At 41.7% G+C, this 20,763-nt stretch overlaps 1 protein-coding gene across 3 annotated transcripts in view; it reads right to left on the reverse strand.

Moving 5' to 3' along the window:
* SFMBT1 (Scm like with four mbt domains 1) overlaps positions 1–20,763 on the reverse strand; it is a 75,739-nt gene that overhangs the window by 30,132 nt on the left and 24,844 nt on the right. For 2 of the 3 annotated variants that reach the window (XM_033071568.1, XM_033071567.1), the window contains exon 2: positions 558–716. In XM_033071568.1, the coding sequence (XP_032927459.1) occupies positions 558–585 (28 nt within the window). In that variant the 5' untranslated portion in view covers positions 586–716. The remainder of the gene's footprint in view (positions 1–557; positions 717–20,763) is intronic. The other variant, XM_033071569.1, reaches the window with a different exon arrangement.

Raw genomic sequence — 20,763 nt, forward strand, 5'->3', positions numbered from 1 at the left:
CTGGAGGTCCAAGGTGATCCAAAACCTGAGCTTATATATCACAATACACTACACTGCAGGAGGTTAGGAATTGATATCACAAGCCTATCAAAGAGGACACACCAAGGCACTTCAGAAAAACAGGACAGATTACAATGGCAGCAAACAGCTTCAGTTATCTGACTTTTTCAACCAGCAGCAAAAGCTTGCCAAAATATTAAGAAGATGAACACAAGGACAGAACTAGGTATTAACCACTGTGAAGGATAAATGCCTTAAAATAATAAGTGTTAACACCTCCAAGCTTTTCATAAGCCCATCTCATAGTAGTACCACAAAAAGGAAAGCCACAGTTCCTTGAAAACACAACCACCACAAGGCAGGCCAGATTTTGTTTCCCTTTAAGCCAGTGATACACCCTGCTCTGACACAGAGCAGGAACAAACAGAACCATGAAAGCCCCAGAGCCAGAACATAACCCAGAATCCGTAAAACTAGAATTTCTCCCTGTGCACAGCACCAGGCACTACGAGACACTCACTGTGCTCATCTCTCTTCCACATTGCTAATATTTTTACCTGCATCATACTGCTGTTCTCCATTCATCTCCACAGGGGCCAGTGGCTGTTCCAGCAGGCAGAAGCAGGCAGTGCAAGGCTCTCACTGCTGGCTGCTCATGAGGTGCCTCCCGCCTTCGACAGCAGCCAGGACATTCAAGAAGGGATCCTGGAAAAAAACTGAAAGGAACAACTGGTAAGAAAATCTTCATGGGATTTTTAAGAGAGAATCCTAGAGTGGTTTGGGTTGGAAAAGAACTCAAAGATCATCTCTTTCCAACCCCCTGCCACCTTCCACTCATCCACAGGACCCATCCACCCTGGCTTTGAACATTCCAGGGATCCAGGGGCAGCCACAGCTGCTCTGGGCAGCCTGTGCCAGGGCCTCACCACCCTCACAGGGAAACATTTCTTCCTAATATCCAATTTACAAGCCTATTCCTGTGAGGAATTAAATAATTATTTCATTATGAATGGTAGAAAAGAGGTCTAAAGCAAGCCCACCAGTTCATTAACAGTGAACCACAAGTTTTGTTTCCTTACAAAATTCTCCACAAAAGTAAAGCTGTATAGTAAATAAGAGCCTAGGTAACATGTTTCTTTCACAAATAACACATTTTGACTGACATCTTTATATAAATCAAAGAGATTAGTGGCCACAAAATGACTTGAAAATTCTTGTAAGAAGAAGGTAATTTCAAACAGCCTTTGCATTCTTGTTGAATGAATGTGAAGTACCTGTTTTATTTAAGTGAGATACCTGAAATAATATAGAGGACTAAAAATGGAGTTCTAAAAAACACTGGCTGAAATGAACATATTTTGAATAACAATGGTTTATAAAAAGGAAATCCTACACATTTGAAAAGTCTCTGATTTTGAGTTTTGTCAGCTATAGTGTCTATGCAGACTACCTGACAACCCTTAGAGGTACACAACACTGGTAGCTTCCTTCACACAGAAATAAATCGGCAAACTTGAATAGAATAAAACATCCAGCAGCAGTGCTCAGTCATACAGGAAGTTCAAGTACAATCAAAACTACAGCCAACTTCAAAAATTTTCATTACATGTGAAAATTTTTTGAGAGTAGCAAGAGTTATCATTAAGAGCTCCTATTGAACGGCAGCTTAATGCCACAAAAATCTACTGTGTAGAAGACACTAATAACTTTTATTCATTATAGCTTCACAGGAATGGAACTCAGCTGCCAATTTCTGCTAAATGCTTCCAACCTGCTCCACTGCAGCTCACAAAGTCTGTGCTCAGCATGTAACTACAAGGTCACACGTTAACTCCCAACCCAGCCCTGCTCTGTGAGAAAGTTACTGAGAAATCAGGCACAGGCTCCACTCTCACTCTGCTCTGGCTCCTCTCAGTTTTTCCAGGCTCACAGGACAAAGCAGTGCAGGTAAGGTAACTGAAGCACACATTCCCAGATATCCTCTCCCAAAACCTTCCTCCTACACAGACTGAGCTTCCATCTATTCCAGTTTTTAGAAAGTGATGCTGGAAGATGATGTCACTGGCACAATTCTCAGTACACAGAGAACTACTAACCAACAAAACACTTTTTAATCATTAATCAAAACATGCCTTGGTAATGGCCTATCCCAACTCTATCAGCTGTCACAGTGCTAAGCCAAAACAAAGGCAGTGCTGTGAGCAAAGCACCTATTCCAGCAAGTCTGGGGATATGCCACTGCCTTAGAGCAGTGTAGCCCTGGCAACGTATATTCACAATTAATTGCAATTAAGCCATTTTCAGTTTATGGGATACAGCACTCAATTACCTTCTATAACTAAACTACGTGATGCAACTACACTTTTTTTTTTTTTTTTTTTTTGCAACATGAAAGTATTTAGGACACTACCCTCCCCACCAAAAAACCCCAAAACAAACCCACAAAACCAAACCCCAAGAACCAAAGAGGCTGTTGATTTACAAGATGCCAAACACTGGCAGCTCCTGTTGAAGCTGATTGATATTCTGCCCAAGTTGGGTTGTTATTCAGGATTTCATAAGCAGTTGTGGTGTTTTATGTACACAAAATTGAGAGCACTTGTAATTAGCACCCACCATGGCTGCTGCTTACAGTCTGGCACCCCAAAGATTATCTTTTGATAAATCCCAAGGGAAGTGGAGCACAAGTGCTGCTGGAACAGAGCTGATTTGGAAATACTTTGGACTTTCCAGTCTCACTTCTGCATTTCAAACCTCCTTTCAGCACATGAAATATTCAGATGTTAGCAGCTGGAAGCAGCATTAAAAACAGTTACAGTTCATTAAAGTCAGATGGCTCACTTGAATATGAAAAGAAACCAAACATAAGTTGGATGTTGAATTAAAGTAAATCAGCTGGTGTCTGAGGCTCAATATTATTTTTAAACAAAGGTGCATGAGCCAGTGGGGACAGGAGACACCCCCTGGGACTGGGGACAGAGCTCCAGCAAGGATCAGGGTGCAGCGAATTCCTTCATGCCAAGGCACCCAGTAAAATCCATTTCAAAGCAGTGTCCACCACAGAGCTGCTGTGGGCATGGGCGGAGAAAAGCTGTGACAGCTCTGCCAGGGCAGGGCTCCTTCAGCACCCAAAAACTGCAGCTCTGCTCCCCAAAATCTGCTAAGGCAGCAAGGAGGCGAAGGTCCCTTCCTTTTCTTACTCTTGCAGGTGGGAGCAGAGGGTCTCAGTGTCCTCCCTGTGCCCATGCACAGCTCACCTGTGGCTTTTCACTCCAAGAAACAGCAATGATGCATTTGCTCAAAGGGGAAATGACACCTGCCCTTCTAAAGACTTTTGTGACAATTTTTTCCCCCTAGGACTCAGTGGCGCTGCTCTGGACAGGGCTCCAAACCACAGGGCACAGAACTGCCCCTGTAACAGGGGTGGGAGTTTGCACCACTTCATTGGTGGTTTGTCTCTTCTGCCTTCACTCAGAGCCAGGATTAACAAACACATGAAGGAAATGGATTTTCTCGTGTTTAGGCTTGGTTGTTTATTAAATCTTATCAAAAAGTACAGAGCATTCAGCAGCACTTCCAGCTACCTGCTAGAAGTGAGGAAAATGGAGCAAGACCCAGCTGCTATAAGGTCTCTTACAGCTAAACAGAGAAATAACACCTATATTATTTATACTTTTACCCCAATAACCAAACTCCCATGACCCTCAGTGTGACACTCACTGACCAACCAGAAACTACTGCCTGAAACCCATGAAGAAGTAAGATGAACACCAAAAATGACACCACCCTAAATCCTCCATCTTGTCCCATACCCATTACTATACTATAAAAACCTCAAATTTAAAACCCTTTACCATGTGAAAGCACACACTTCTATTTAACTACAGACACGTGATTTTAACTTCATTACTCAAATTTAGAAGCCTTCTCCAAGATTTCAGGTCAGAAGCTGTGTTATCCATGGGGTCAGTGCAAGAAAACACAGAAAGCTCAAAATCCCCAGGTTTCTGGAATCCAACACCTCCCAATCCTAATTCCTGATGCTGCCGTGTAAAACCACAGCTCCAACTACACCTCATTCACCTCTGCTTCTATTATTGCTGCAAAAACCAGCCATTCCCACAACCTATCAAAAAACACAACTCCAAAGCTTTTTAAAAATCTTTTTCCTAATCTAACACCCCTTCAGTCCATGATGAACACAGGTCTCAGCTGGCCCTTTTGCTACACGAAGATCAGACAGTGGCTCCAGGGGAAAAGGGAGCATGTTGAAATCAAGATTTGTGTGCCACTGGGTACTCACAGGCACACACCTTATCAATACATGAGCACAGCTAAGGTGGAAATGCAGTTGCATGGGGTCCTCTGCCCTAGGAGATAAGCCAAAAACATCAGCCCTTTGGAAAACACATTTGTGCCAGCTCAGAGGACAGAGACTCCACTCAGCCTCACTGAGACTCCTCATTGACAGAATAAAGTCAAAAAAGGACCTTCTCAGATGACAACTTAAGTTGAAGTGCTTTATTTTAAAAATACTAAAATTCTACAGCACAAAAAGAATTCAGTGCAATAAACTATTCGGGTAGGAGCCAACTTAATTTCAGGTTCAACTTACAATGTGTAGTACTTGATCCATAAACATTTTTGTGAAATGCATTTCAGGTATACTGGCAAGTTTCATATCACTCTTAGTTAAGTGTTTTCAGCACAAAACAAGATATATTGTGCAAATTCCTCAACCAGAACCAAAGTCAGCAGTGCTGGAGAAAATTAATTTTCAAGCTATTCAGTGTGAGTTTCATTTACCCTTTTGTAGCAACACACTTGCAGTCACAGAAATACCCAAATTCCCACACTAGGGTCAGTGTATTTCCACATTTCCTTAAAACAGCCCCATCCTTTTGGGGGAAAACGCCAAGACTCTGGCTAAGCACAGCTCGGTGGAAGGATACAGCTGATTACCTGCTACAGCACATCAGCAACCCCCTCCATCAGGAACATCAGCACGTTTGTGCCTCCTCTGAACAAAAATCTCACCCTTGAAATCAGGGGTGCAAAAGCAAACAAACATTGAGAAGAGCATCTAGTGTAAGAAATCTTTGATACCTGTGAAGGACCTGTTTAAGATTCCCAGATCAGCAAGGATCACTGCTGCTGCACTTGGGTGAGCAGCTCACCAAGCCCCCAGAGCTGCAGCAACTGGGAGACACCAGCACAGGGGTGTTCAAAGCCACCAAGGCTTTGCCCATCTCTCCCCCCCACTCCAGAGCTTTTTAACTCCAGGGACACACAGCAGAAACAGGGTGAGCACAAGCCCAGCCTCTGTCTCAGCTGCCACATGATTTATGTTTTGTCATTCAACAACCACATCAATTCTTCTGTCAGACATGACATTAAAAATATTTTCTTGTGAGGCAAAGTGTTATTGTACACACATCTATGCCCTTCCCTCTTGCTCCATCCTCCTGCCATTCTCCCTGCTGGAGCCTTGGCAGAGGTCCTGCTTCTCCAAGAAAGGGTCTCCAGAGTCCCATAGCTCATGCATGCTCCTAGTTCTCAAAGCCTTTTAGAGTCAAAATAGGGTTTAAGGCATTCCTTATAATTTTGTCTTCTCTTATTTAATCTCTACCAGCTGGAAGCCTGGGTAATATTTTAGATATTTTCTAACTTTCAGTTGTATACACAAAATAAGTATTTCACAAACCTTCCTAGTACCTGATCTCCCACAAACAAAAGACTAAGTGGAAGACTTCTTACATGCTCCAATTTAGGCTGAAATTCCAAATTTTCAAGCCATTTTAACTGCTGTTCTGTGACAAGAAAAAAATATCAGTTTTGGTTGTTTCTGTAGAAAAGAAAACTACCTGTCACAGAAGCCTTGGCTCAGCATTGCTAGCACACTCCGAATCTTTCCAACACCTGCAAGGCCCAGAAAGCAGGCAAAATAAAGTTTGATGCCTCTACAGTAAAGTAATAAAAATACTACCAATTTCATTAATCATAGCTGCTGAAAGAATTATCCCACCCAATGTGGAGAACAGAAACCTTTGGCTGACTTGCAGTTCTTTAAAGCATTATTTTTACACACACACATGAAACAGCCAGTCTGTAAAATGCAGCTTATTTGCCTGTTTCTGTAAGGATTTATCAAAGACAAACAAATCACTGAATCACCTTTTATGCAGGTAGGACCACCAACATTTCCTTTAGGTTGTCTTATCTGAACAGCAGAATTCTGCTGATACCATATATAATGTTTATCTTTTCCACTTAGATTAGGTCCATTTATGTCTGTTTTCAATCCTGACTCCTGCCTGAAGTCCAGTGGCTCCCAGGATTTGACTCAGTGCCTGGATCTGCCTGCCCATCCAGGTAACACACCTACAGCTGGGAAGCCTGGTTAATGAATCTTGAAACACAGGTCCAGCTCAACAAATTACAGGATCTGATTTTACAGCCCGTGCTCTGCTACCCAGCCAGTAAAGCAATTTCCATGGGACTGCAGGTCAAGTCCAGGTGAGAATGTAAAAGTCACAGCTCTATTCCCAGCTAATTTAAATGCCACTGGACAGAGAGAGCATTGACTTGACAGGGGAATAACACACAATAGGGTGTCCCAAAAAGTTCCCTTCTTTGTAAGTGGTTGCAGATAGGAGCTGTTAAATACAGTTTGCCTCTGATGTTAAAAACAGTCAGGAGTTCTGTCAAGTCCTTAAGGCTTGTTTCTCTTTTTTAAATGCAAAACTTCCAGCATTATTCTGCTCTCTTCATCTACTTTCATGGCATGCAGACTACAAGCAGTTGGGGGTTATGGGCCAAATAAAGAAACCAGACAGAACAGACTGCTCTGTGTTCATTGTTGATTTTTTAAGTTCATGTCCTATTGCATGAATACAACTGCCTGAAGTTACACGTTGGAAAAGCAGATGAAGGAAAAACATGAAGTTGTTGCTGCTCCCAAGTCCCAGACAACAGCCTGGCAGCTTCTCCTCCATACAAAGACAAGCAGCATGAACAAGCAAATATTCTACCAGTAAAATGCAGTGTGATTCATGGTGAGATAAAACAGAGCACTCAGATGGAAATAAACTGACTTCTGCCTCTGGATCTGAATCCCTGGGGAATTTAAGTATGGAATCCCACGGGACATAGTGATGGGGAAAGGGATGCTGCCTGTGAGGAAGCAAGAGTTAATCAGCAGAGGAAGGAACCCTTTACACTCCTTTTGAAGAACCTATCCACTATGTGAAAGTGTTTTAAATCAAAAAGTACCTTCATTGCACATACACTGAGACAATCAACAAAGACACAGATTAATCTCTAAGTGCCCCAAACATGAGAATTACTGGAGAAGCCTCAGAACACCAGGTTTGGAAACTAATTTCAATCCTACAGACAACATATGAGGGTCAATGCAGACTTCCCTAAGTTACAATAAATAGTTAAACAGTTCCCTAACACTGCCATGAGGCTCAATTTATTCAAACAAATCCTTGCTGCCGACTCACATTCTGTGCATATGTTATAGGAAAATCTTTGAATAAAATCTGAATGGGACACCCAACTTGACCAACAGCACTCAAGTCATATAAAAGAAAAAAACCTCACAATCTTCCAAATTCTTCTTTGAAAACGAACTCCTGCTTCAACCAACTAATAATGGATGTCACCACTGCAGACAATACAACAATTAAAGGAGAGGACTGCCACGGGAAGGAAGGTATCTTGCAAGTAAGACATTTAAGAAAAAATCCATTATATAAAAGGCCTTTTGTATGTAAAAGCATACTCCTACTTGCTTCCTTCCTTTACATGCCATTGAAATGGTACACAATACAGAAAAAAGTCATTATATTACCCTCATTTCTCATCCACAAGCTACACTCTGAAAGGGCAACAACTCCCCCTGAATGTCACCACAACCACAGGACAACTGAGATTTGGGTTTAAAAATTGACTCAGTTGTTGAACTTTGTGTTCCTATTTTTAAAATATTGGCACTCATGCTAGGGGAAAGCACAGGAAGTGGCATTTCATTTCTATTTCTTCGCATACATGGATCATCAGGCCTTCTTCCTTGGACAAACAATCTGTTAGTCAAATTGTCAGGGGCAGGCTGGAGTGAAAATTATGACAGAAAGTAACATCTCAAAATTTACAGTTTTGGTATCATAAAGTTTCAATCTAAGTAATTTAATCTTAAATAATTTCAGCTAAAAAACCCCTTAATCACAGCATCTTTATTTGTTTTTATGCCCACTAATAATATTTGAACATAAGGTCTGTACAGACAGATGCAACTGCAAATCAAACTGTCCAAGAGACAGAAAACCTATTTTCACAAGCAGTGGCACTAAAAAAACAAACCCTCCATGACTGCAAATAAAATCTGCAGAAGCAAATAGGACACAGTTTTAGCAAAAGCAGTCATCACAACAAATCAAGCTGGATCAGACTAAGAACTCACCATTTTCCTTACAAAGGAATGAACTTACTCCTGAGTGGTCAGCACAGGGCACAGAACAGGCAAACAAGCAGGGAAAGCCTGTGGCTGCAGAAATTGTGCCCCCTGAATTCCTGCTCCCTAGCAAGGATGCTGTGGTACCTACTAGCAAGAAAATTAACAGGAAAGAGGATTCTAAAAGGACTCTAAAACGTGACAACACACACTGACCACACTCTGCAGAGCCACCTCATCACCAGGGTCAGCAGAGCTCAGAAACACTGAGAAGCAGTTCTTCATTTCAGATGAACTGAATAACCTGGATAAATGAGACTACAATGAGAACCTGAATAAATGACACTACAAACTTTGAAGAGTCAGGTCTCGGGGTTCCTGTCATTTTCTTCACAAACCCACATTTCAGAGCCCAGCATCAATTCAGGACTTGTGTGCCTCAGGTTTTTATTGCCATATCTTAATCTCACTGTTTCATTACTGTGCAAGGCAAGCCTGATGACCAGAGCAGTCCTGGAACATTCCCAAATAGCTCTGCAGGCAGCAGGTGCCAGCACCAGCACAGCCCCTGCAGGGGACAGAGAGAGCCCCGCTCTGCCAGCCTGGGGCAAGGAGCACTGGCAGGACACCTCTTCCTCCTCTTCCTCACAGCTCCTGCTACCTGGGACTGACCCATTCCTCCCAAAGTCCTCCCCTAGCACTGCCCTGAAACACCAGCAGCACAGAAAATTAAACAGCAGCAGGTTTCACTTCTTGTGTAAGGACATGTTCTGTTCTCCTCCCCAGCAGACCAGCTCAGCTCAATGCATTTAACCTATACACCATCCAAAAGTTAATCCTTGCCAGGGCTGCAGTGATTTCCTACTCACAGGCACTCCCCAGTTTAAAAGTCAAAACATGACTGACAATTATCACCCTATGATTGAGGGGAAGCCAAAAATAAAACCACATTTCTACCACACATGGACACCACTGGGGAATAGATCTCAAAGCCTGTGTCCCTCTGCTTGAGTCTCCAAATGTGAATATCGGAACTTCTAATTCCATTTTTATTAAATACAATCACTTTCCATCTCAACCACTGAGTAAAAATTATCACCTCAAGTCAGAAATCCCAGATGAGGCAAAATTCAACTTCCTATGATGCATATTTAAAGATCCCTTATCAAAATAAGTGCTGAGGGAAGGTTATCCTACATCCTAAGTTCCACCAGGAAAAAGCCCTCTGCAGTCTGGGTTCAACAGATCTGTGCTTTGATCCCCAGCCTGTTTCACAGGTCTCCTGTGCTCTCCTGAACACCCCCTGTGCTGTTACCATGAGATGCATTCTGACCTGAGCTGCTCCACATCTTTCAAAGATAGTGTCACTGATGAGGAAAGTCTTGAGTATCATCACCTCAAACTAATCTAATCTAAGTTACTTTAGGACTGATTCAACAAGATTCCCCAGCCCAGGGCAGGATCTATCACTGCCATGAGAGGCATGATAAGACTGCAGAGAGGTTCCATGATTTCCCTGCAGGGGCAGGAAAGCCCATGGCAGGAACAGGATCAAGAGCAGCCTGAGGTGAGCCTGTGTGAGCTGCTCATCTGGCACACACTGCTGGGGTTTCAGAGTGCAACAGCAAAAATAAGTGTATTTTCCCTGATGGTGACAAATACAAATTTACTGACACCACTCAAATGCTAAAAGCAAAGCCAGTGATACTGAATAAATAGACAGAAATATCTGAATTATTTAGTAGACAGTGCAGAAGTACCCAACAAGCCAGAGCATGATCTGACCAAGAAAAGAACAAGGAAAAAAAAAAACCCAACAGCTATTAGTTTCCTGCTGGAAAGAAGAAACAGCTGACTGCAGGATTAAGACAGCAGCCATGGCAGAGAGGAGGGGAGACTGCATGGCCAGAGATGGTGACAGGCAGCACTGCTGCTTTTTGATTGCCAAATACTAAATTGACTAAGCTGCAACATGAGATAACATCCCCAGACTTTTTTTTTTCTTCTCTTGGACAATCTTTCTGAAACACTATCCGAAACCCTGAAGTATTCCTTGGCTAGTATCAGAAAGGAATGGAAAATCCACATTTCAACCACTCCTTTTAATAATCCTGTCGAGAAAATCCTGACCAACTGATCACAGTTAATATTTCTTCCTCATTTAATTTCCAAAACTCTTGTCTCCTGCAAATGACATTTTATTTATAGCAGTGGTATTTGCTGTATAACTGATTGGGGAAGGCTGGAAATAAGCATCATTGCATATATATGGAAAACAATGATAAAGCAGTCATCAAAAAGCTACAGAACATTTAAATATTCAAATAAGGCAATCTGCATAACCAACTCCCCACCTGAATTTTAATTTTACAAAACTTCTTTCATGCCTTTGTGCCACAAATGATCTCTACAAGCTACTTCTTTTCTACAGAAAAATGACACCTTTCACTTTTAGATGTCTCCAGGTGATATAATACAAATATAACAATTATATTTAATTATTGGAGTGAAGGGTAAAAGAGGCTTTGCCATAGGAAGAGAGGTTATTTTTAAATATCTAAGTGCTCAAGGCAAGAGGGCAAAGGTGAAGATGCTGATGAACCACAGTTAAGGCTGCAGTGGCACTGAACTGCATCAGGGCTCCTCACCTGCCAAGCAAAACAAGGTTGTAACTTGCAGCTCTCTAAAATGGGAGCTATAAAAATAGGAAGGAGAGAGGAACAGTGCTTTGAGATAAGGGAGACACATCACAGCAAATCAGCCTTTATAGTGAAGTCAGGACTTCCAAGGGAAAAAGAGGCTCCACTTATGGGGGACCCCCTAAAGAAGCTGCTTTTACCAAGCAGGTCAAAATGATGCAATCATGGACTGGAAGGCTGAATTAACACTTGGCAGCTCTGGAGCTGGGATCACTCAGAAAGCACTTCACTTAAATAACACAAAACAAACCCAAACACGATGCTCCTGCAGCCTTGCAGTGCTGTGGTCAGAACACTCAAAACCTTTACCTTTGCACTTCAGATGCTGCAAATGTGACAGGTAAGGGAGGTCAGGAGCTTTTCTTATTGAAACCTTACTCTGAAATCCTGAGCGAGGCAGATTTTAAACACTTGTTCTTTCCATGGGCTTTTAAACATTATCTTACACATGTGTTCACTCAGTGGTACCAGTTACTATCTCAGCATATTTGATTGTGGGGATTCACTACTGCCTTAGAAACAGCACTGTTCCATCCTTAGTGCTGCATGCATTATAAAGAGCAAACACCAGAATACTCCTCAGACAAGATCACTTTTAGCACCATTTAATTCCCTGACCACAGACACATTAGATCATACATATTTGAAGAAGCATAATTCCTGAAAAACTTAAATTTGCTAAGAAAAGTCTCAAGAAGGAAAGGGTGTTAGGCTCTTCCTCCTGGTACACCCACAGCTGGGGAGAGGGGGAGCAAGGGAAAGAAGAGGCAAAAGAGGGGGTCAGTAAAAACAATCACTGCAGTTTTGCCCTCAGGATCAGACAAACTAAGGGGAAAAGGAAGAGTAAACACCTAGAAAACAGCCACTTGCTTCAGAAACAAAATTTCCTTCTTTAACCATTGACCAGTTAGTCCAGAGATTTCCATGAAGAAGTTGGGGACCAAGCCCACAAACACTTCAGAAAAGACCCGGTAATTTATTTTATTGACCTACACCACAGTGGTGTATCAAATCTCTTCTACATTTAAAATTCCTGCCCTACAAGTCCAATTTATTTTTACTTCAGGGTTACAGTGACTATTTCCTAGATTTAAAGAACATAGGGAAAAATAAAATCAAATTAACATAGAAGTTGTTTATATAGGTCTGACTCTGTCAAACTCTTTGGAAAAACAAAGAGCTGACAAAAACTCTTGCTCCTCCTCACACAGAACAGCCACCCCAGGTCCATATAAACAGTTTCTTTCACCATCAGAAGCTTTTCTTCCTTTCAGCCAAACAAATCCATCGCATCATCCTCTGTGATGTGAGAAAAGGCTCCGAGAACAACGTCCCAAAGAGCTTATTCATTTTCTGCATCCATGAACTCTACAGCATTCACTACTACAATAAACACTGTACATATTTCTCACAGTCTCCTAAATTGCCAGTTTTCAGTGATTTTTACTCTTTTATCTTGTACTTTCCACACTCTGTCTTCACTACATGATGGTACAAAACCCCACAAATGCTGCTACCAAGATTAGTGCATTATTTAAATAACAACCAAGCTAAATTTCATTGACATTAATTACAAGTTGGTTCATTAGAATGTCAGTTACTGTGACAAAAGTCAGCTACTGAGAAGAAAAAAACCCTGCCTGTTTCTAGCCTAAATTTGTTGTATGCATGGTGGCTTTATGCTGGTTTAGGGCAATCCAGGAGGCTGGGGATGTGCTCAGGACCACTTCTGCTTCCAGTGCTCAAAAAGGAAAATTTCTGAAGGGGAGAAAGGGACTTTGCCTCTCAGAATTCAGCATGAGGAAGAAAAACAGAAAAAATGTAAATTTTTTAGAGCTTTTTTCCTCTCCTAAATTTTCAGTCCAGTTTAGATTTTTGGTGAGTTAAGTGAAAATGCAGAGCTGTCTCAGGCTTCTGACTCCAACTACTCTGACACAAACAGGAGCAATTGCTTTGTTCACCTCCATACCTGGATTCAGTGAAGAAATGGTGGGAACCACACTGACCCTGGGTCTGCACCACAAAAATCTTCCACAAGCACCATGCTTTCACAAACAAGTCAGCAACAATGAAGAGAGCAAAAATCAAAGCACAAACAGTAAATGTCCAAATAAGTTCTTGCCTCAACATGTGCTATGAGAACCTTTGATGTTAAAGAAAGAGGAGGAACCTGAAAGAAGAGGTCAGGCTTTTCTTGAGAATAACATCTCCTCAGGGCTCAGCCTCAGCATGGAACAAGGAAACACATCTCTAAATGTTTGTTTCCAGACCTCACCACTTACATGTTCTTAAAAGACTTCTGAACATTCTTAATAACTTGGCTGTAGTTGCACTCATAACTTAAGCAAAATAAGGCTGCCCTGCTCTGAAGAAGGTAGGTCCACACCCACTCATTCTTCCCTACCCCACATTAAACTTTCCACTGGAACAAATTCACACAGCAAAGCCACAGAGGAGACTGTGTCTAGGCTAAACCTTTATTTGTAAGATTTATAAACAACTACTACCCCTTCATCTTCCTGATCAGGTAGAGTATTCAATTCTAACAGCAGAGATGAATGAAACTTGAAATCTTCAGTTATCTATAATCCTGGCAGTGTCCCATCATCCTGGCTGTCACACAGTGAGCTTTGACTCCAAGGGATGATGGAGCACAGGAAATATCCAAGCATAGACCAGAAATTATGGAGCTTGAGTAAGAAAATGTTTACTCTCTAGGTCCCCTGGACTCCCCCAAGTTCTCCAGGAGGTATTACCTGGCAACATCAGCACTGGCAGCACTGAGAACACAGGTCAGTGACTGTTTTTGTTGAGAAGGGATGTGCAGCAGAGGCTCAAGCACAGTTTGTCCTGCAGCCACAGAGCAGCACAGCAGTCTGGCACTGCTCTGTGGCTCTCACATTTTGGAGATCTCCCCAGGCATCGTGCCAGGAGAAGCCAAGGGAAGACAGCTCTGTCATCTAGGATTTGGCTGATCAATGCAACTTGGCTTTGGAACTACACAGAAGCTTTCAGTGAGTTCTGAAAAGCAAAACAGGAGCCTGAATCATACTTTCAGATTACTTGAACTTACAGCAACAGCTGATTTCTTTGAGTATCAGTCCCAAATAATGTTTGAGAAGCTTTGAAACCCTTTTCCCCCTTTTAGCTGTTTGCTCTCGATGCTTTCCATCACCCACATGCTCCAGAGGTTCTGTGAACAGAAGAGCAGTGCTCTACAGCTCTAGGAGATATAGACACCACAGCCCTCAAAAATACCAATTCACAACCAGCACAAGGAAATTCAGTCTTGTTATAGAAGTTAAATGTTGGGATTTAACAAGCTCCAATATTCAGTCATTGGATGGTTGCACACATGAAGTTGACCTGTTTTATTTAAATTTTATTTTAGTTACCCTAAGGGCAAAATTCCATACTGCACTTTTTAATCCAAGATTTTGCAGAACTGAGCCACATCTGTGGGATCAGTCTCCTTAAAGGTGGTTCTGATGAGAGAACCATTATGCCCTGATTGTCTGAAATAAGCACAGCCATGAACATTCTCATGTATCAGCTAAGTTATATCACCATGCCATTTCACTGTGCATTAAATAAGCTGTCCTCCATAAGCTAAAATAATAAAAAAAACCAAACACCTTCTCTCAGTTATAAAAAGAGCCACAGGAAACACAATCATACAGTGACAAAAAAAAATAAAAAAAAAAATCAGAATTTCTAAACAGCTCATGGTTAGCTCTGCTTCCCTGATGCCAGCAGTACTGCCATGGAGGGGCCATGTCCATCAGCATTCCCAGTACTTGATGAATTGCTCCTGACCAGTTTCCCACTCAGTGCTGAACATGAGATGACCTTATCTGTGCTGATATTTGAAGTACACACCGACACTCAGGTTTGTTATATAAACTTAAACAGCGTAAGTAACATGGTTTGCACATCATTTCATTGATTCTTCCAACACAACAATCTGAGGAAGGAATTCCCCCTCTAGCCAATGCTTTGGGTGACCAGGAGATGCAGGTTTTTCCCAGGGAAACTCCAGCATTACCCTCCATGTGCATCCTTTATCAGTTAATGGAAGGCCAAGCACAGAGTGAACTTCATGGTTTTAGTCTGCCAAGGAAGTCTACAGGCAGACTAACAGTTAATGAAATAAGCATCTATTATTGCACTAACACTGAACTTGTATACTTTAGAGAAGACTGAAGCTATTTTACTCAATAGCAGCTGTGTTTACACTATAGCACAGTCTGGTACCTCTGAAACTCAAGTGAACTTATATCTGACAGTAACTGTGCTGGTTCCAAGGGAAAAAAAACCTGTTAAGAGGAGAAACATACTTCAGCTTCTCATGTCAAAAGAAAATCTTTACTTTAGCAGCTGCTTTTAAAGGTACAACATTTATGATTGATCAGGAATACAAGTTAAACCCCAAATATAGGGAAAAAACAGTTGATTCATTTATCCACTTCAATATGCTTCATTTACTTTTATGTGAAAATTCATCTGTGCTCACCAGATCAAACTTTTAAGGTACACAAATACATTTTAATCAATATGAAAGCCAGTTTACAGTTTAGACTCTGAGCTGCCTCCATCAGTCACTGTCAAGAGCACTGCACCTGCACTCCAACTTTCTTCAGACGTTATTGAAAAGAATGTCCATTGTCAAGAAAATTCTGTGTTCCTTATTAATGATTTAGGTGAGTAGATATTATCCTTTCTCCTCTTAGCACTCACTGAACAGAATGGGAAATAACACTTTTATCTAGAACTACCAAAGACTTAGACATATATCCTGCATGATGCAGTCAGCTGCACCAGATCTGTGAACCTCATTGGAAATATCTCCTTGCTTTTACCTGGAAAGCACTCTTTATGGTACAATGATGATGCCAGATCCATCACAAGAGTACCAGCACAGAGCTTAGTGCCCAGGTGGGGAATGCCATCAGTCTTTGAGCATCTCCTGTGAGCCCTCTGCTTTGGCTAAGCAGAAAAACCATTTGGCATAGCACTGGCACAGACACAGCCACCAGTGCTCTGAACCTGCTCCTGGCACAAACAGCACCACTTGTTCAACCTCTGAAAATCAACCCTTCAGCCTGGTCATTTCACTCCTTGCTCAGGATAATATAATGTCATTATGTGGGTTTTACTTAACTGCTCTTCTTGGGCAATCACCCTTTAATTTTAATTGATATTTACTCAATTTGCCTTTGGTTTATGGTGCCAGATCTGTTTTGGACTGGTGAATAAAGACAATTTCCCCTGAGCTTACAGTAACAGGTAGAACAGTTCTAAAGAGTAGCATATTCTAAATTCAGATGTCTCTATTGCCCAGCACATCACATTACCCTGCTGCCTCTAGAGTGCAGCAAGAGGACAGCTGCCTGCTGCTGCAGCTGAGCTCTGGAGAAGGGAATGTGACATTCCAACTTTCCTGCCGTGCCCTGCATCCCTAACACTCCTCTCTAAAAGCAAGGCAATGAACCCCAGCACACCAGTCACTGTCTACCTTGTCTTGGCTTTCTTCTAAGCCAGTAGAGAAGACAAAATAACAGAAAGTAGAAAAATGTGGAAGTGCTACATCTAAATAGAGAGGGATGCAATCCTCCCACTCACATAGGGGAAAACACAGTGAGAAAAATTACAAAATAGGGAATTTATGGCAGGGTTCTTCCTCTGGCTGTTTCCAGATACTTCCACTGCTGTAAGGCTGATCAGAAAAGCTTTCCCAAAAGGGCACTGCCTTCCTAGGAGGCAGTTGGGGATTAAAGATGCTAAAGCCAAATGCTGCTCAGGAGCTAAAGATAAAATTCAGAGCTGCTCTTAAGTTTCCTGCCCTCCCTGATCCAGAGCCAGTCCCCACAAACACAAATTAAACCATGCAAGTGGTGGCCCTGCCATCTCTGTAGCACCATCCACACTGACCTCTGAGCATCTTCCCCTGAACTGATGCATGAGCCAGAGACAACAAAGAGCAGTCAGGTGGTGACAGCCAGCACTGCCACACAACTGCTCAGGCAACACAATCTTCTCATTCTTTTCATCAAAATTACTGAAAGTGCAATGGGTTCTGGTTTTAGCTGTCACTGAACACAGACAAGGTGGATTAGCTCAGCAATGCTGTGTGACATTGGGTGTGCTCTGGATTTGAGTGAGCCCACACTGGCTCTCTGCTCTGCTCTCAGTACCTTTTCATTTAATGCAAAACCCCAAGTTTATTTTTTCATAGCTGATGCATTTACAATCAGTTCAGACAGAGATCATCATTAACATCTATTACCAAGAATTTGTAACTACCCAAAAGACACATAAATGACAGTGTCTTTAGAAACATCCTGATCTTAAACAGATGCCTACCAAAAAAATCCCCAAAACAATTCTGTTATAGTGATTCTTAGTCATCACTGTAGCACAGCCTATAGTACTTTGCTATGAAGAAATTGCGGGCAGAGGACACACAAAATTAGTTTCCACAATTTATGGCAGCACTGATGTTAAAGACAATAATTGCAACAGGAATAAATAAAGTGTGAGTTCAGTTGAATACCATGAGGGCTTATTAATTTAAAATGTAACCAAATTAATCCACTATCAGTATCTAAAGAAAAACCACTGAAACAAGTGCTCTTGGGGAGTTGTTTAGAGGAAATGAGAAATTTGGTTTAGTCTTCACTGCCACTTCACTGTTTAAGCAATATGGGATTCCAGGCTCACCCTCCAGAGCTCCTGTTTTAAACAGTAAAGCTGAAAATAACCTCCTACTTCAGCAGCATGTGCTTTTTGTTCTCTGATGCACCAAGCTAAAGACTTAATATGGGAGTGTTGTCTGCAGACAGCAAACAACATCTGGCAGCTTTCTGAGGATCCTGTTTGAAGTGGCTGCTCTCACTGCAAACTGCACAGGAAATCATCTGGTGGCAGAGCTGAGGAATGCCCCAGGTACAATCCAAGTCTTCACATCAAATTTCTACTTACCAGAGATTCAGTCTCCTATTCTAAATTGCTGAACTGCCACATCAGGTGTCCCAAGAGGTGCCTCCCCCTAGTTTGTGTTGTACTTGTACTTCACAGCAGCTTCTCCTTGTAACACAAACAGAGCTAGAGAATTCAGCTCAGGTGTGCTGGGGCACATGGGACTTGTGTGATAATACATGAAGTGATACTGCTGTACAAACACCACTGTGCTTTGCAGTGCCAACCTTTCAGTAAAAAGAGGGCATTCTTGCAAAGAGACAGTATTTAGGGTGACTTTTAAAAGGGAAAGCTAATAAAGACTAAGGTAATTTTGAAAGCATCTCCAAGTTCTGAGCAGACCCCCACAATAAAAGCTAAACCAGACAGGTCACTTCTGCCACTAAGTGAATGAGACCATGCAGAAGTCCCAGTAGCATGACATCATGATGATGTGATGTCACACAGGAAATCAAAATTTAATCAAAACTTGCATGAATCGCAGAGTTTGGGTTTGGTCAAAACAAGTCTATTTCAGCACAGCTTAAAACATGTGGAACATGTCAGCACTTCCTAGAAATCCACTACAGTTATTCACATCACACCTTCCTTATTCAAAATTTCTACCCAATTTTTCAACATAAGCTCTAGGGAGCACTTACTCCAACAGCGAGCTCAGACTGTCACCTCAGTTAATACTTTTGAATAAGTAAGAAACCTTAAAATGCTTACTAAATTATTAAAACATATTTATCAGCACCTTTGCCTTAGATATCAGATTAAATAATACCTAATATCTAGTTTTTCACCTGCTCAGTGAAATATCTCTCAGGTTTATGTACGTAACAAAATGACAACATCAGACAAATAGATGACGTAAATTTAGGAGGAGAACAAGACATTATCAAAAGAACAGGAAAACACAAGGTTAAGGAGAAACTGAAATCAAGTAAAAGGGAGACAGAAAATTTGCACAGTACACAAGTTTCCCCATCACTTAATCAGTCACGGTCAAGCAGCTGAAAAGGCCACCTGACACATTTATGTGGAGAGAGCTGGATGGCTCAGGGGATTTGCAAGGCACTAAATCTCACCTAGAACTGCTCCCCATTTGATCAGTGTATCTCACTCGGGCACTCAGGGCAGGCTGGGAGTGCTCCCTGCTGCTGTGGGAGCTGGGGTGAGCACAGATCAGGTGTGAGAGGAAACCTGGTACTAAAGCAGCTCTGACAGAGCACAGGGATCCCTGCAGGTGAGGCAGCCCCAGGCTGGCAGCACCAGGGCAGCTCAAGCTGGGAGGTCAAAAGGCACTGATGGTGTCTGTACAATAACACAAAGCAAGGCAGGCACCACAGGGCACTGACAACAGCTCATGTGCCCCCTGCATCCCTCATCCTGGCCAGAAATGGGCTCAGCTGACAGGAAAAACAACTCTTTCTGCTCCAACTAGAAGAGACAAATGGGTTTGCTGCAGTTACATACACAGAGCAATGACTGAAAAGCTGCAACAGCCAAACCTAGGATTTTTAAAAAATGGTTGAGTTTTTTTTTCTGGTCTCTCAAAGAAAAGATTGTTATGGAAGGTCTTCAAGTAAGAAAGAACAGGTAGGTACCAAATATGGATCATTACACTTTGTGTATTACATGCACATTAAACCAACTCCACCCCATTCCAGGCTCTCACTCTGGCAGCCTGTTATTTTTGGGATATACTGTTAACTCCAGTCCCTCCATGTATTGGTACCTCCCCTTCCCCAATCAAGACTCAAACTCTTTCCTCCAGCCACAGTAGTCACTGTAACACTCTTCACCTTGTGCCCAAAATCACACTGATAGCATGAACGAGAAAACATGAATTCTTGATTTTCCTCATGTCACTTTGTATAATTTTTAAGGGTTCTTGTATTTGGGTAGATACAATCTTGTTTCTATTCTAAGAATATTCCATTTTATGCTACAATATCCTATTTCTTAAAACCTGATAGTGAACCCATAAAAAGATAGGAGGCACATCACACTTCTTATCTGCTGCAACTCTGAACTAATGTTACTGCAAACTTTGCACTATTTTCGTGACAGGACAAATGGTTTCAGCCTTTTCATTTATACAAAGTGTGCAAAGGCTTTGCCATTCTGCAGGGGAGAGTGTAGTAAGAGGAGAAAGAGGTAAATGAATAAAGGCTTGGTTTTCCAGTCTATCTAGCCTGATGATAGTGTCCACATCAATGAGAAGAGTTTTAGTCTAAGCTCAGTCTACTTTTCAAATAATAGTTAAATACATAATGCCAAAATTATCAGCAAACATTAGTTATCAGTATAACTTTCTACAGAGGACTGTCAAAACTATCTTTTTAGGCTTCCAGCAATTTATAGAACTGATTATTGGGACAAAATAAGGTTAATGAGCAGCTACATATGAAGTCTTATTGACCAATATAAGGGAATAACAATACAGAGAAGTTTAAATAAAGTTCAAGTTAAAACAATCTTGTTACAAGTTCTTGGTTTACAGTTGATTGGTTATTGACAGAGGACAATAAGTCAAAGATCAACTGTGCATTAGCATATATGCAGCAGAGTTAAAGCTATGCCTTTGCAGTTTATATATTTTTTTTAAATTTTCCAAATCACTCTTCCTCAGATTTCTCA

The sequence above is a fragment of the Catharus ustulatus genome, chromosome 13 (genome assembly GCF_009819885.2).
Source record: "Catharus ustulatus isolate bCatUst1 chromosome 13, bCatUst1.pri.v2, whole genome shotgun sequence".
NCBI lineage: Eukaryota > Metazoa > Chordata > Aves > Passeriformes > Turdidae > Catharus > Catharus ustulatus.